We start from the raw sequence: 18,020 nt of genomic DNA on the forward strand, positions 1-18,020 counted from the left end.
ATAAAACTGGAATGCAATTAACAAAAATGTTTATGTACCTACATTAGTGTTTCAGATTGTACCAATTTAACATAGGCAGCGTGCTACTGGACACACAAGGCTATTGCACACGAGACATTTCATTCAACACAAAATCATACATACTGTACAAAGATACATACATACATACTTACAAACATACACAGTTTTTCATATATTTAGCATTAAAAAAAAAAATCATAGTCAGACATACAATGAAGTCATAGGTACACAGAATAAAACACCTCTCCACCTCAAAAAAAAAACTGGGGGAAAGCAAACATCACTGAAGCTGCCAAAGTGCTTTTCACCATTTCTACTTGGCCATCTAAACATAAAAAGTCAATATTAAGAACACTGTCAGAGAGAAGAGTTTTAATTGTGTGTCTACAGGAAGAAGGTTAACGTAACCCTGAACAACAGGAACCGGACAATGAAAACAGGACTTCCTACGGCTGGAGGAAGTTGTGTGTTGTAGGATGTCAGAGAATGAGGATAAAGCAGACCTCCCAGGAGGGCAGATCCCTCCTGTGCATTTGAAACCAGATCCTCTCCCGTTTTGTAGAGGAGGCCGAGTGGTCTTTGGAAAGATGAGATGTGTTTACATCTTCAGTTGCGCAAGGCATATGGCTAGCAAATTAAAGCAGGATGTTCACAACCAATTCTTGTTCATGGTGCTATTTAAGACTTCACAATGAGAGTGGGCTACCCTGTTCATACCACTCTCTGCTTGTCAATGACTTGGTAATTCAAAAAACGATGATCAATAATACTGTCAACAATGGAGCACATGCCCCAAACACTTCATACATACATTCAGCCTTTTTTTTTTCCCTCGGGAGGAAGGCACAAACAGAGACAGCACATTGCTGCTACGTTGCTACAACACTGGCAGGACCTCGGCCCCATTAGTCAAAGCTGCTGGACAGCTGTCATGATTAAAAATCATCAGTGCCAACACACTTTAGGAAATGTGCTTTCTGATTAGGCCTTCCTCGATGGAAACTGTTAAGATACAAAAGACAACAGTAAAAGCAAGAGGGACAGATTATGAGGATGAATGAGGGAAGGGGTGTTAGTGATGGAAGTTGGAGCTGGAATATATCATACACGTTAGCGCTTACAAATGAGTTAGACTTTCATGCATTAAATGTAAGCAGGTTATGTAAGTTTGTTGTAGTTTATCAAATGGTTTAAGCAAGGTTATATGGGGAATATATAGCCCTGGTTTTGTTGAGGGACCGCTTAGTAATTTGTCTTCTGTGAAGTGGAGTGCTCATTGAAGTTAATCGCAGCCTCTGGCTCTGTAAAGCACGAATGATGAATCTTTAGGCCTCATGTCTACATATAACAATGAGGGGAAGTCATGTGGTTAAACCTTAACAACAACAATCTCTACAGTAATCTACAAAGTGCAACGTTGCAACCTTTGCATTGACACAGTTCTTGAAAGGCCCAAAACAACTCACCATAACTATGATATTATACACGTTATGTTTCTATTTTTGGCTTACACATGTTACACTTACATGTTTAGAAAGAAAAACAAAGATGATAGGCATATACATGAAAATTGCTTGCTGTATATTTATTTAATAAAAGTACCCATGAAAAAGCTTTTTTCACATTAATGAACGTTCTTGCCTACTAAACCGGTTCCCCCTTGAAACATTGTGTTTTTACACACGCTGCATAGATAAATACATCGAATGCTGATTGTGAATTCACACAAATCTGATTGTAATCGGGGAAAAAGAGTTTGCATTGTAGAGTGTCTCACCAGACATCTCAGTCTCAGGGTGTGCTTGCTTTTCGTTTAACACCTGTCCATCTCATCACAGCCTTTCCTCTTGATCTCATGTGCATGAAGGCTCTCTCTTACATACATACATACATACATACATACATACATACATACATACATACAAGCTGTCTGATGTGTTTGCACTGTATCAGACACACGTGGTACAGTCTTGCATGATGGGAGTGGACTGGTGTTCATGTTTGTGGCTGCAGTGTTCCAGAGAGCTGGAGCTCTTTAGAGGGACCAGACAGCGGTCAGACGCCCGCCCGCTATGTAGCACCCCCCAGCAGCACAGCACACGCAGGAACTCCTTTCTCATGTCCTTGCTGCGCAGTGTGTAAATCACTGGGTTAAGCGCTGAGTTCAGAGTGGCGAAGCCAAAAAAGATGTCTGCTTTGGAGAGGATAGGGCAGAACTGTATCCTGCAGGATGTATCGAGAAGTAGAATGATAAAAGCTGGTAGCCAGCACATGATGAAGACTCCCAGCACTATTGTGACTGTTTTCAAAAGGGAATAGGCTTGTGAGTTGGTCGCTTCCTGGTGGCTGGAGCGTACAATCAAATAGATCCTCACATAGAGGATGACAATAGAGAGTAGTATGAGGCTGAAAATGGTGACAACAAAGAGGATGTACTTCTTAGAGTAGAGCGGCAGTACTGCCGAGCATTCACGGAGGTTGTAGATACAGTTCCAGCCGATGATGGGGAGTCCTCCGAGCAGGATGGAGGTGACCCAGCAGGCTCCTATCAGGAGAAACATGCGGCATGTTTTGGTGGAGCCGTACACCTTGACTTTGGTGATAGCAATATAGCGCTCTATAGCTATCGCCAACAAGCTGAAGACTGAAGCTGCCAGAGCGATAAACACTGTGCCTTCCCTGATGAACCACTGCACAGGCACCAGTTCAAAGGTCCTTGACCCCGACAGAAAAATGTTGGCTATGTAGGCCGAGCCTGCCAGCAGGTCCGAGAATGCCAGGTTGCCGATGAAGAAAAACATGGCAGAGTGGAACTTCTTGTTGCGGCAGACGGCGATCAGGACCAGCAGATTCTCGAGGATGATGATGGTGCAGAGGACCACGATGGCAATGTTGAGGGTGGTGAGATGTTTTTTATTCTCAATGTGTTTATCCAACTCCTGGGTGGTCATGTTCTTAGCAAAGGCATAGTAGGAGTGGATCAGACTCCGATTGTAGTACTGGGAATACTTGCTCTTCATGGTGACAGGGTGGCAGAGCACAGCGGCTTTACGGCAAAGATTCATTCACACAGTGGAGTTGTGAAGAGTGTCCATGCCAATAATTGCTGCTTCTAAGGAAAGGACAGGATGCGGGGTGGGAGGGAGACTGCCTGTCCCACAGTCACGTCTCAGGAGCTCTATGTGGGTCACCTGCAGACACAAAGACACAGAGAAGGACCGGATTACTGACAAAAGAAATGTTGATGCATTAATGAAATCAACTGTGACAAAGCAAACATACATTTTTAGCAAAGCAATGTACTCGCCAAAGTAAAAGCCTAAAGCAAAACAAAGTATCCTGGCAACGACCTGTTTCAATACTGGAAGCTAAATATTTTATTAATTTACTTGAATATGACTCTACTGTAATCATCCAATGTCAAATGTAAGAAGAAACAGCAATAAACCAGAGCTTCAAAATAAAAGCCTCAGGTTCAAATAAAGAGTTTGCATTTATATCGAAAGACCAGCAATCACGACACAAATGAAAGGCCACATAGTGAACATGCTGCACTCGCTGTGTCTGTTTGTTACATCCTGAAGGAAACTTTCAGTTTGTTGCTTTCTAAAAGGAATGGAAAGTAGTATTCCTGTTCGCTTGACAAGGGCTTTGTATATTATCAAAGAAATTAATCTGGGGAATATATTTTTTTAATTTGCTCACAGAAATAATAACACGCAAAGGTCCTCCCTTTTTGGATGGTGAACCTGCATGGGTAGATATCATCTTCAGGTAAAAGAATAAATGCTCTGTGAGGCTGTGTGAGTGCTGCTGCTTAGACAAAAGACTCACAGTCTGAAGGGGACATTCCACTAACCCCGTCCGAGCACTCTGCTGTCAACACACAGCATTGTTGTGGGGAGCGCACCATTCCACTCCAGTGAGCTACCTCTTGAAACTTCAGCATAGTTTGTGGATCAGCCAGACCTCTTCATCCTGACCTGCCCAACCACCCACTTCCAACCAGGTCAAAAAAAGATAACAGCAAATCAAATAGATACCCGAGAGGAGGGGAAGAGTGGTCTTCACAAGCTTTTAGAGAAAAAGACTTGTCTTGCATTTAAATTTTGTGTATTCAATCAAATGAATTACTGGAAACCAATGTGGGAAACTTTCGAACTAAGAAGGTGTAGAGTTTTATGATGATGCACTGAAAGAAATTCACAAGAAAAAAAACCTTGTTGACTTCTAACCTGGTTTGAAATGACCCTTTTCAAGGGAGAAACCTATAAACAAACAAAAACAAAACAAAATGAGCTGCAGCGGTGGGACTGAAAGCAAAGGAAAGTTGGAGGATCTGGAAATCTAATTAGAGGTGGAGCTGGTGTCTTAAACCTGTCAAAAGTAACAGGATCCCTCTGCCGGCCCAGATCCCGAGGTAATTCAACACTGCTGCTTCCACTGCTCCTCTTTGCTAGCCTGGACGGCTGCAGTAACTCTTGGCTAAAAAAAAAAATTAAAAAAAATAAAAAATTATGGAAACTGGGCTAGGACCTCGTCTCTGTTCTGCTGGGCTTCGAATCAAAAACCTGAGAGACCAAAAGATACAGAAGGAACAAGACAAAGCCAGACAGAGAGCATGCATGTGGAACGGCATCTGGACACACAAAGGCCGGAATCTGAGACATCACTGTGTAGACAGCACACACATTCACAAACTCATCGATGTGATGTGTTAAACCAGAGTTTCAACACATGCACAGAAATCTTTCTTAACACACACACACAGCTAATTGGGCAAAGCCTTCCGCTGCATGCAGGCAGGTTGAGCGCACAGCTGCTATTGGCTGCCAGTAATAACTAGCAGTGTTTCCTCAAGCAAGAACAAAGAACAATAGTCTCCTTCAGTGTGGGTAGCACTGGCCTTCAGCCTTAATAATGGGACAGCACACTTCCATCTGCGACTGTATCATAGCAGAAAAGTATTTAGAGCCCAGCTCTCCCTTATTGAACTGCTTTATCAGTCTCCTCCTCATCTTTTTTAGATCCGTTAATAGACAGATAGGAGGCTTGAGCATGAGCAGATGTGCCAGCTGCACTGCGGTCATTACATTAGCTGACATTATTGCAGCCTTTCATTTTTTTCATGGAGGAGACCTCATCTGTATCTCTAAAATCTGCAGTCTGCTCAGAGAGAAACGCACTAATTTTGCTTTGGTTTGTTTCTGCTCTGCCAGGTTTTCTCAGGACAGTTCTCTTTCCATCTGTTGTGTAGACAGCTCCAGGTCCTCCTGTCACCAAAGAGCCTTTGGCATCTGTCATCAAGGGATTTCACTGTATGTGGGAAACCTGACAGGCTGGTTTGCCTACAGCACCGTCTCCCAGCAGTCAAGCCCAGTCCCTCTTCAGATGTTTCCACGGTGATTGGTCAACAGCAGTGCAGACTTCCTGCAATGCATCACCTACCTCCTGGCCCATCATCAAAGTGGTGCCCTGCATTTGACCCAGACATCATTGTCACACTTCCACAACAGAAATAACACATTGTCAAAAATGTTGTCATACCAAGGCGACCAATGACTCCATCCCAAACGAACACAATGGGAAAGAAACAGCAGCATCCCCGTTGCACTCCCCCAAAATTACAGTATATCAACAGAGTAGTTCAAGTTTTTTGATAATGATATAATTTAATTTCATATAAATATTCCTGAAGAAGTGTTAAAAGGCATTTTATGAACTGACTCATTTGAATACAATTTCCAAATTGAATTTGAGTTACAACCAGAGGCAGAAAAGTTTAGTTACATCTCTGTTAAAATGTTTTAAATGTATTTCTTGTGCATTAGATGTTGTGCCTTAGGATTACATACTCTTACATTCTATGCAACTGCCTACAGTTTATAGGATATATGTCCATGTAACTTAATATAACATGCACATTTGTGTTGCATTTTGGGACAACAAACTTGCACTACTTAGGTTAGGAAAAATCATTCCACTATAGTTTAAACATTATGCAAGTACACTGTAGTCGTTTCAAAGTAGTGCATGTATGTATGTAAGGATGTAAACCTTTTCGTGTACTGTGATGTAGGTGAAGGTGTAGCAGGGTTACAGAGAGACAACGTGATATCCTGTCTGGATTTCAGAGTGATGCTCAAACAAGATCAGTGAAGGTGATGTAAGAAACAACTGCAGACTGGAGAGTAAAAACAAGAGACACAAAGGAAGTTAAAAATAGATACCTAGAAGAGGAGATCTTAACAGAGCTTATGAGATTATTATCATTGTCAAAACTAGGCTATTTATGTTTCTCATCACCTGAAAAATGATGCAAAGATGTGGTGCATATTCCCATGCACGGATTCCACCAAATGTTTATGATTTTCACACCTGCAGACAAAAACATATTTTTATTGAAAATAGAACCACAGACAGCTGCATTTAGTGCATATAAAAGATTATTGAAAAAGAGTTTGTTGGTTGCTGCTGAAAGCTGATTCTTGTTCTCTTCTAATCCTAACAAGAGACAAAGTTCCCCTCTTCATCACGGGGCCTGACGGCTGCACAAAAGCCTCAGGTGTTTTCCCCAGAAACACTTGATAAGCCCCAATTAGCAGAGCGTGTCTGCTCACCAGAAAAACCACTGCAACACCTCCCCATTACACCACCTGCTACCTGTTACACTCTACTTAAACCTGCCTCCACTTTCTCTGGGGAAGAGCACTGCAAACAAAAACAACTCCTGCACCTTGACGCAACAATAATTCCCACCTTTCCATCTGTGCACACACCGTCACTCACATGTACAATCTCCCCCAGCTATTTTAGATAAGAGCAGTGAGTAACTGCGATTTTAGACAGTTTACATTTGTGTCTTATCTTGTTTGGATTGAGATGTGTTTACTATATGTTTACAAAAATGAATCACCCACTGTATTTAGCTGTTGAGCAGTTTGTGGTCCGACACATCCTGTGGCACATCTTTCTCCATCTGCCCTTCACACTCTCTGCTCTCAAGCCACTGTAATGGCAACAAAGCACCAATCCAGCCTCTTGTGCCTCTTCACAGTGCTCTAAAAAGGCCGTACTATCAAACTGTAAAAGAGAGGTCCTTCTTCTTTAATATGAAAATGGTAATTCATAAGTTTTCCATTTTAAGGAGATTTAATGGCTTCCCGCGTCCTCCACGAGACATTGGGCTTTTCTTCTGTAATAGAGACTTAATCTCTCCTTAGTTTTATGATCAGCCACATCCAAGTAATCCGTCAGAGAATGCTTCTGCTTGTGTGATTTGTTCTTTCCTGTTCTGTTTTTCTGCCGTTAAATGTGACTGTTTGTCTTATTCGTGAGAGTGCTTTGCTGTAACTGCAGTGAGCTCAGTAGTGAGCTCAGTCTTCTTGTACCCTCTACCACTGACATTCAGCATCCTGTAACTGACCTGGAGACAAAGCAGAAATCTGTATTTCTTTTTGTCTCTTCAATTTAAGTTGGACCAAAAGATGTGAACATGACTGCAGAGTGGAGATTCAACAGCAGAGCTGAGGCTTCTCAGAAGGAATATTTCACATGCAAAGCACAGCAAAGTAGTCAAAAACTTTCCCCAGTCAAGTGTTGACATGTCAGACAGAAAGGAGAAAACAACTATTACCACCACAAAGTTTCACCCGTTGCAACAGGATTTCAGAGGAAATGACAAAACCGAAAGCTCAAAGAATAGCTGCAGTTATTTTCTAAACTTTTCTGTTTCTTGAACTTCAATAATGACATATTACGTCTGTGTCTTTGTACTGACAGCTCAAAGCTCCTCAGAGCCAACACAAGCCAGTGCACACATGGGTCCATCAAGGGAGGCCTTTTTTTTTGTTGCACTGAGCAGCCACATGCAGCAACCAGAAAACACAGGGATTGACTGTGTCTGCTGGCAGGTGGCTGCAGCATCTCTGTTGATCTATCCATCACCGAGCCACCGGCCTCTGTGCAAAAATATTTTACATCAGCACAGCTGCACTATTGATTGTTCGCTGGCAGTTTCCAGAAAAAAATGATTCATGTTTTCAGTATCACTATACCAGGGATGAGGTGGGATTATGTAGCTACTGTAACATGACTGAACTTTGTCCAGGTCTTTAAAATGACACTACATAATCACACAGCAGTATCTCCTCCATAAGGTGAAAAAGAAAATCCACAACAGTTCTTACTTAATCATGAATGCCTGAGCTTATCTAAAGCCATCGCTTTTATCTCTGCAGCATGCCACACTGCAGAAAAAACAGTGACGATAAATGAGCGAAGCTGACATGAAGGCAACATTCAAAACACACACGTTTTTGAGGTCAAACTATGCCCCAAATCATTAACAACCTCAACTTCCTACAAAGTAAAAGTCTTTCTACCCAAAGTAGAAATGCCCTCACCGCAAAACTCCGTCCATCACTAGAAGTTAGAAAGGCTAAATGCCCCTACAGGGAGAGTTCAAAGCTTTCTTTTGAGCCATGAGTGTTAAACATGCAGAAACTTTTGTTCTCTCTCATCTTTTTTGATTTAATATCCACAGCTGTTTACTGATATTTCCTAAACACCGGACATTGAAGTAGTGAAATCCAGAGACACATTCTGGCAGGGGTTTCTCACACTGTAGCTCAACGCTCAAGAGACAAAAGCAAGACAAAGTGGGCCAAGGATGGAGGAGTGGAATATTGGCAAATAGGTTGGCAGGACGTGTTGTTTTGAAACAGCAGGAGTTTACAAAATCAGAGACAAACTACGTGAACAAAATTTTTTAAGGGGAAGTGCAATCGAAAAAGAAGAGAATGTGTGTGCTTGCACGATTGAGAAGTTGAACACACTGCAATGAGATAAGCGCCTCCAACATCTCAGTTTCTAGCTCAAAGAGGAACTGAGCTGGGGGAAGAACAAATTCAACATAAAAACTTGGCAAATAAATGTCTCTGACTTGCCAAACTTTGTTGCAAACATACACATATCACATGACATCATTTATTTTTTGTGTGTAAAAAAAACAGAAGCACGAACGACAAATTTGAATTAAGTGTCAAATTCGCATCATGGCATCAGATGAGAGGCAAAAAACAAGGAAGTTCCTTTTTGCTGACATATTAAACGGTTCCTTGTTGTCTTTTCATACGGAGTCCAATTTTAGCTCCACCGCTAACCTTCCTCTCTCTTTGTCTGCTTCTATGCTAACACACTTATGCCCCATTAAAATCCACTGCTAAGCTGCTAGATACTAGGGGAGTGGGTGTCCCCAATACATAGGGTTTCATCATATAATTAGGGATTACCCTTTCGCTCGTCAAACAGTTTGACAGTTTGGGTACAGCCTCTTTTGAGGCTTCCAATCTGTCAAGACAGTTCAGTCTGGAACAAAATGCTTTTCTACTTCATGTTTCTCTGAATTGTGTTATTTTCTGTTCCTCTCTGCAGCCACTTCATCCCTGCAACTTTGCAATGCTTTATTTATTGCAGCTGTTCATGTGCTGTAGGGTTCTTAGGGTGGCAGTGAGAAGTGCTGGAGACAAAGAGCAGCATTAAGAAGGGCATCATACAGCCTTAGGAGCCATAACTACCCCCCACCCCCCCACCACACACACACATGAATGCACGCACGCACGCACACACGCATAAACACACACACACACGCACAAACACACACACACTCCAACCCCCCTCTTCGCTCCACTTTATCCTACTGGGGGGGGGGGGGGGGTGAGGGATCTCAAAGGTGGCGCCTGAGAGGCAATTACTGTAATACACTCACCCTCAGACCATTCCTGTCATCTTAAGTCATGTTTCTAAATTATTTTTTTTATATTTTTTTAGATTGTCCTATTTTGCATATTTCCTTTTTAAGCTGCTCCTTGATGTGCAGAGCCACATCGTCGTCACTTCCTCGCCTCGTATATTTTCAACTTCACCTGAGATCAAAAGACAAGGCCACAAAGAGGTGATTAAATGCACATCAAGAAGGATTTATTTAGCACACATCTGGAGCAGACATGTTTTTATAGCCACCCATTAAAGAGTTCATTACCACATATAGTGCGCAATCAGCTCTTGATTGAGGAAACTGCAGTTCTGCACTAAGTAACTCAGACGTTTCACGAAGCCACACTGATAATAATATTATAAAAGTTATCATCCCTATTATTCAAGACACATTTAGGCTTGACTACAGCATGCAGGTGCAATCTGCTTTGAGCAGCCTGAAAAAGCAATAGACTATTCTCAGAATCCGAGCATTACATGGGACAGAGGTCAACCACACGTGAAAATGTAAGTGAGAACTTGTCAGGTTTGTGTGCATAAAGGCTGGTTAGTGGTAACCACACGGCATCTTTAATTGAGACACAGGACACGCATGCTGACAGTTTATCTCTGAACCAGCTTGTTGGATTTTATTTTTGTAATGGCAACTTCTCTTTGCGCTGTGATGCCCCAAAAAAAAAGAAGAAAAAAAAAGGAGTAAGGTCAGGTCTGCATGGCCTGCATCACAAACCTAATGTGTCAGGGCTGAGTTGAGCTTGATTCAAGTTTCAGCCACTCTGCCCCTCTCACACCTCCCACACCTTCTTGTCTTTACAGTGAGCTCTCTACTAATGAATGGTTTTCAGCCCTCTTTAGATATCTTTTGTCCTGGCTCCCTGCTCCTATTCTCCTCTGTTGCTAGACCTTGAACTCCACCCCTTCTCATGTTCTCCTGCTTCATTGGGAAGTTGTTTGGATGCCGTGAGAGAACTTGTGATTATTTGTTGCATGGCGTGCCAATATACATGAGACATGACACCATAGATCAATGCATGTGTGTTTTTGTGTATCGTGGCGTTGCTGTGACTGTGACACTCGTGTTTGCTCCACTGATGATGCGGTGATCTTCAGTGCATTGAACATCAGGGCAGACAGTCACGGGACCGGATGACAAAAATCAAAGACACTGAGGAGAAAAAGGTGTTGATGTCAAAGCAAAGTACCGCACAATGGAAAATAATAACACCTATGAGTCAACACACAGCAGCACAAAGCCACCCTGTTTTCTTCTGCTGAGTGCACCCTGATAAGATGATCAATTGATGGAGGTCCTCCATCTTTCCACATGGTTCAGTAAAGGAAAACAACTCCAGACTCCTCTGGCAAACACAGATCCATTAAACATGGCTCTGTTGTTGGGGAAAAACACGGTTGCCTGGAGAGGAGATCTTGTTGTGTCCACAGTTGTATCCCCAGTATGTTATACAATTTGAGAATTTCTTACTTTGAGGAGTGGAATGTATTTTTTTGATGAAGTCTCTGGCCTGAACACATGGTATGTTAAAAAAATATATACTTGTGCAGTGCAGTTACAATCTGCATTTAAAGACCTGTGAATGTGTGCATGGAAGAGACCCCGGGGTATTTATACACAGTTTTGGAGGGATACAATGTCCGTTTTATGTCCTGGCAACATTACAGGAGTACATTTTTTTTTTTTTTAACAAAATACTCAACAGTAAATAAAGTCGGCTTTTTATGCAGGTTAAGGAGCCTTATGAAAGTTTCGGGTCGAGTCTTGCCGTGGGATATTTAGCAAAAATAGCAAACAAGTCCGATTGGCTGTAGTGCAGCTTTTCCAGAGATACAAGGCGGCTACTTGACTTTGACGTGGACGAGGCTCATCTAAAATGGCCATGCTTCAGCAGTCAACAGTTAAGTAAACAGCATCCACTTCCACTCAATCTGTCTGTTCGAACAGAGCTGTCTGGCCTCTATTGTGACCCGGCTTGTGCATGGCTGTAAGTCCATCACATCTTTAAGCTTGGAAAGACTTTACAGGATAAACAATCTTGATAGCTATTTCTAATAAAAACGGGCCATCACAATTGGCTATTTTGTCTTATTCTCAAAGTCTGTCAGTCATTAGGAAATGAAATGACTAGAGAGCTCGTTAACTTTCCGCTCCAAACAAAGTGAATAGCTTCAGCAGGCTCTCACTGGCTGCACGGGGCAATTCAAAATCCAAGAAAACTGTCTCCAGCTTACTTTTAGGTCTGAGGAGGTGGGGTGTTGAAGTAATCCCACAGAGTTTTCCAGCTGCACAAACAAAGCCAACTGGATAACAAAGACTTCCAGCGGGGAATAAGACAGAAGAGGAGGAGGTCTCCAGAACCACAGCATCTTTATGTGTACCTGCCCCAAAATCACTGCAGTGAGCTCCGAGAATGACCAGAAATCAAGAAACCACTACATGACCACACTGATTAAGCCCGCCGTTAGGACAGACGGTATGAGGTCGTTCTTTTTCAGTTCATAAATCACTGTGTAAACCGAAAGAGAGGTTGCAAAGTGCTGCCGATCCCCGTCCAAAGCCGCAGCAGTAACTAGAAACCTTGCGCTCAATCTACTTGTCATTGTTTCTGAAAGACGTATAATGTTCCTGTCTGCATAGCAACGTTGCACAATGAAAAATGCCAGTCAGAGTTCTGAAAACCATTTTCTGCATTACTTCCAACTGGCAGCGTTTTGGAGCACGGGCTGGTCCAAGTTGAAATGTGAGAGAAGAAGAACAGACTTATTCCCACACCAGAAAGCGTCAAGGAAATCCTGGCATGCTGCTACAAGCATCAGCGCCTGGTCATGGGGGGTCTTATAGTTTGTCCAAGTCCATCAAGTGGAAAAGGAATGTAACAGGAGACTTTAAAGCTAATGGCTTCTTTCATTGGTTAAAACACCTTCCTAAAACACTCAGAGAAACTTTTTTTTTTCTCCTCAAACTATTGGTTTATGTAAATGTTTATGTAATAATCAGAGCAGCACTGACGGCACGCTTTCTACAGCCCAGAAAGCTTGTTTTGAAAAGGGAGAGACAGATAGGGCAACTAAGAGTGCATGTGTATTTCTCTACCTGCCAAGAAAGTGCAAGCACATCCTATTCTCACTCGTGTTTACAGAAAGGGTAAAAAAAAAGCGAAGGACGCCATATTTATTTCTCAGATCTGAGACACTCCCAGCTCTTGGCCGTGAATCAGAAAGCTACATGCTGTCAGCTGTGTGTTGTGACTTGCGCTTCGGCAGCTTGTGAACAGAAGGCGTTTATTTTGCTCCAGCTGCCACACCCAAGGAAAGTGTTTTGCTGCAAAGGGGAGTACCAGCTAGAACTCAGAGCCCCTAGAACCCAGATGGCTGCTCAAAGACAACTATTGACATCACAGAGAAATCCTCAAAGAAATGTATAAACACATGCATTGTCTCCTGTTATCTGGTACCTATTCTTAAAAAAAATTTTTTTTTAAAAAGTATGTATGTATGTATGTATGTATGTATGCATGTATGTATTGACCCCTTGACTGGTTTCGTTTAACCAGGTAAAAGACAGGGCGCCTCTGGCAGGTCGCCCCTCTGATCTTCCAGTGTTGTTACCTGTCTGATCTGCCTGAATAAAGTGGTGAGCACAGACAACAAAAGAGAAGTCAGCCTCCCCAAGAAAAAGCCTTCTCACTGCTTCCTATTAGCGGACCGCTCCCAGGCCTGAGCTGAAACCCGAGCATCCTTGAGGGATCGACACCACCCACTCACCACCCATCCCCGCCTTCAACCCCCTAGTGACCTGTTCCATTAAAAAAAAAGGCTCGTAAATCCAGTTCCCACTGTTGAATTACCACTAATTTATTTATCCGTCCATGCATTTATAGATCTATTTATTTATTCTACTCATCTATTTGTCTTCATTTCTCACGCTATCCTTGGAAGTCTCCCATTCAGGAGGGTCCAATCACGACAGTCGTCTCGTAGAGGAAAACGGGGCCACTGAGCACAGTGAGCTGGGTCAGAAACACACACAGATCCTGAACTCATGATGTCATGGGCTGCTGGACTGAGTAAATCTCAACATAAAAGATTTTAAAGCTCCTCTGTGGTGAGAAATTAAGCACACCATGTGTGGTGAGAAATTAAGCACACCATGTGTGCTTAATTTCTCACCACAGAGGAGCCACCATGGTGTGTGCTTAATTTCTAGCCTGCATATGAAGTATCTGGCCAATAAGTTGACGCTGCTCACAGCGACCTCCGGCTACTCGAGCCCGGACCAGGGATGGCTGGAGGGAAAGTGAAGAGGCCTGGCAGCGGTAAGGCCCGGTGGGGTGGCGGGTGTTGTTCAGGTGCAATGAGCCATGTGGTCACATGGGCCAAACACAGATGGACGGGCGGCTGTATCATGCACTGTCTGCTGCAGGTCCATGCTGGGAGAAGCACCCGAGCCCATAAGTGGCCATACATGCCCCAAACAAACCAAGCTGCTCTTGCGCAACACCAGTATCCCTGAACCAGTTGACAGGGCCTTCAACACTTCCTATCCTGATGCTGCTGACCGTGCTTCCTCTTCACCTCCTTCTCTTGATGTTATCACAGTAAGATGTTTACTTGTCTTTATCCAACAGACTTTGTAGCATTCGTGTGCATTTCAAAGTTTGGTTTCTCGCCCTATTACCTCGACTGGGGCTTGAGATAATATCATCATGTGCCTTTGCAGGTTCAGACAGCCTGCTAATGAGCCCCACACTGTGCAGACTGAACCAGACCGAGCACAGGATAGAGGATGATGGATAGGGGCTTTTATCTGGGCAATAAACATGAGTTCCTCTACCTTATCATCTTATCTCAGTGTGACTTGAAGATTCTCCCAGGATGCCTACTGGCCTTCTGACACCTGTGCATCCCTCTCTTTTGGACAGAGGGAAACTACATGTGCTGTTTCAGTTTGGCCTTAGTGTGGAGATAAAGAAATATACGAGGCCAACTTAGAAAATAATCCACTTGTCTGTAATACAACTGTACTTTATTATGAAACTGTATTCAAATGTAAATTCTGTTTTGCTCATTTTAAATCTCTGACAACAATGCTCTGCTAAGACCTTGCTTGTTAAAGCTCTGAGCTGGCTTCCTCCGAGGAGCCCATCACCAACCCCATGAGATTAACTCCGTACATGGGGATAATGGGGGCTTTTGTCTTATTAATACATCCTTTCAATACAATTCCTTCTTTAGAGTGACGGATGAACAAGCCTCAACAACATTAGAGGGGTCAGAGCGAGAGGGGGGGGGGTCACAGCAGGCTGTGCAACGGCTCCATGGAACCGAGTGTGTGAATGTGTGAGGCCCCTGCGCGCGTCTGCGGTGCACGGAGCTCATCTCAGCCTCCAACAACAGCAAGATAGTCTCCATACTGTATGATGCAGCAGGCTGCATCTCCCCTGCACCCTCCCCCCCCCTCCCCCGCCGCCGCCCTCCCGCCCCTTTGTATGCCCCCTCTATGATCGACAACTGTAGTCCTGCATGTCAATATTTAACACCACGCAATGTTATTCGTTGAAACTAAAGAGTGTTTAACAAACGCAGCTGTCACACGGACTCCAAATATTCAGTGTGTCCCAAGGCTGCAACAGTGTTTGTGCTTCTGGAAAGTACAAGCGCAGAAGTGGAGTGTTGCTTAATGTAGCAAGCCGTCAGGTGTTTGTGAGTCAGCGGCGCATTACGAGCGTTTTGGCGTAAATGGAGACTTTGCGTTCATTATTAGCACCCTTGACTAATCGGTAATGCCATGAGGGTGCCCTCGTGGAGTTTACGGGAAGAGGTTGTTTTTTTCTTTATTTCATCCCGAGAAATTATCTCATTCATGTTAAGTCACTGCAGAGTTTTTAAAGTAAAGCACGTAACACCGAATCTTTTGTTAGGTTGCTGAAGCGCATGCTGTTACACTAACAATGTTTTGAGAACGTGCTTTTACTTACCCCATGAGAGATACAGTATGGAGCAGCGAAAAGATGCTCCGATAAATATTTGTCTTCAAGCGTCCTCACATGTGGTCACCAGCTTCGACAAATGCTGCGTCAAAGTTCAGGGCTGCCTTGTGCTCCTCGGGTCGAGAAGCGCCGATGACAATCAAAACTTTGGTGAAGGACGAGACGGCGTGTCTTGTCTAGTCTGTGGTAAATCCATACCGGTCTGTGCGCAACCGTGGGAACCGAATAAAAATCACCCGAAAGCACAACGATTCCCCGAGAAGTGATGCCAGCCAAAACTGACGGTTTTATTAAAAAAAAAAAAAAATTAAGAGATTGCACTTTCTCTTTTGTATCTCTAATCCAACAGCCCGTCTGATTGTCCTCCTGTTCTCTGGGAACAACAGCTTCACGGGGCTTGGAGCGTCAGGCGCGCACCCAAAACGCGCTTGCGCGCGCACACACAAAAACACCCACACACACACAGGATGGGGTGTATGGAAACGTCATATACCCATAAAGAGTCGCAAGTTTCACTGGCGATATATATTAGACGATGTAGACTTGTGGACAGCAATTAATATGGAAAATACTCTTTAAGCCGATTTCGGAACCCTTTCCCCGCTCTGGAACACACAAATGAAAGCCAGATGTTCCACCTCCTCACTTCCTCTTTCCAAGCAGATCCCAGCATGAGCCGGAGTCCACGCTTTTCAACTCATCCTGGCCCAGTTTCCCCTGAGAGCAGTGGCAGCTGCAAATGCATATATAGCCCACTGTAGCTCCTTGACAGTGAAATTAAGTTAATCAAATATCAGCATTTGTTTTGCTTCAGGCTGTTTGACATTTTGACTTCCAAGTTGAGTCTATTTAATTTGCTGTTTCTGATGACTCATGTTTTTGTTGTTGTCCCTCAGGTCTGGGTATAGGTGTAATAAGGAGGGTGAGGTGGAGGTAAGTCAGGACTTGTTAGTCATCAGGGCTGTGCCTACACCAGACAGGTGGTGGATCCGATGAAAAAGCCTCGATCCAACCCCAGAAGAGGTAATAATGTCTTCACTGTCATTAAGTTGAAAGTCAAAGTCATCCCAAGTGGCTATGATGTCATGTGTCTGTGAAAAAGAAGGAGCTACAATATGTCATCATAATGCTTAGCTTACGAAATGTCGAAAGCCCCCATGGCTTCTTTGTTGTTTGAATTTGCATCATGGACTGTTGGTAAAGCTTTAAGATTTCTGAATCACATCTTTTATTTCTTTGAAGTGGGAATTTATTGAGAGAAAATGTGTAAAAAGCATATGGGGAAGATTTTGGTTGACAGAAAATGAAACAGTGGCGTCACAGTAATTTTCAGACGTTTTTACTTACCACAATCCAAAGGGCAGACAGCAGGTTGCACTTCTTCATATTAACACGTACAGACTTTTTGATCTGAGTCAAACCTGGCTGAATGAGATCAGATTACCTTACTGCTCTTCATACAGCCCACCTATAGCTGTAAACAAAACATCCCTAAACACACCAGCAGTTTTTCCTGATGAGTCCTTATATCAAACAGTTTCCACAACTTTGTCGTGTCTGTTGATGGTTTACTGGTGCTGTTGGGGGGCTGATTGTGCAATCCACTCTCACCACACTCATCCCTGCCGCCCCCGCAGTAGCTGGTATGTGGAAAGTGCTCTCTAAAGAAAAAGGAAGAACTTCTAACAAAAAAAAATAAAAAAATCATCAACTTTGCAATACTTCTTTTCTGTTGGAGTTGCCAAAACCTTTCAACATGCAATCTCAGGAGTTGGAGCCATAGTAGGCAGTTTAAAGGTGCATCTTAAAGCCTTTTGTTCTCACTTTCTGTTCTCTCAGCTAAAACTGCTGGCAGGTTGAATGAGCAGTGTGTAATGGACATGAAGCAGACAGGCTTTATGGACTCACTGCTCACTGTCAGCAGGTTTATGATGGGACACTTTGAGGAGCAGCTCTACTAAAGCTGCCCCACGCTGTGGATCTCACTAAGCCTTTAGGGGAGGGGTCAAGAGCCCTGACCTCACTTCCTGTTGGGGCTCCTCACAAGCATTCCATTGTCTGTGAGAATGTGCATGGGCTCAGGGGACTCTGCACATCTGGCAGCTGTTATTAGCAACCTCCTGTACCCAGCCCTCCACCCCAGAGGAAGATTACTACATGCGCTGGTGGATGTGCGCCCCAGAACACACTTCAAAATAAAAACTCTGTGGGATACTA

At 43.4% G+C, this 18,020-nt stretch overlaps 1 protein-coding gene across 3 annotated transcripts; it reads right to left on the reverse strand.

The window, feature by feature from the left end:
* Positions 1–106: 106 nt before the first annotated feature.
* s1pr2 (sphingosine-1-phosphate receptor 2) lies at positions 107–16,330 on the reverse strand. Of its 3 annotated transcripts, XM_069715542.1 has the most exons (3): positions 15,792–16,330; positions 6,328–6,399; positions 107–3,212 (listed from the first exon to the last, which is right to left on the reverse strand). In XM_069715542.1, the coding sequence occupies exon 3, from the start codon at positions 3,084–3,086 to the stop codon at positions 1,971–1,973; it is 1,116 nt and encodes a 371-aa protein (XP_069571643.1). In that variant the 5' UTR covers positions 3,087–3,212; positions 6,328–6,399; positions 15,792–16,330; the 3' UTR covers positions 107–1,970. The 3 variants fall into 3 exon arrangements, with proteins under 3 accessions (XP_069571643.1, XP_069571642.1, XP_069571644.1); XM_069715541.1 differs by lacking the exon at positions 6,328–6,399; XM_069715543.1 differs by lacking the exons at positions 6,328–6,399; positions 15,792–16,330 and adding an exon at positions 3,856–4,538.
* Positions 16,331–18,020: the final 1,690 nt, after the last annotated feature.

Source organism: Brachyistius frenatus, unplaced genomic scaffold (assembly GCF_029030835.1).
Source record: "Brachyistius frenatus isolate BFR_SWC_R1_liver_20210118 unplaced genomic scaffold, ASM2903083v1 Contig_144, whole genome shotgun sequence".
Taxonomy (NCBI): domain Eukaryota; kingdom Metazoa; phylum Chordata; class Actinopteri; family Embiotocidae; genus Brachyistius; species Brachyistius frenatus.

Coding starts and splice junctions, on each gene's coding strand:
- s1pr2 (XM_069715541.1), bottom strand. CDS start 3,086: ATGAATCTTTGCCGTAAAGCCGCTGTGCTCTGCCACCCTGTCACCATG.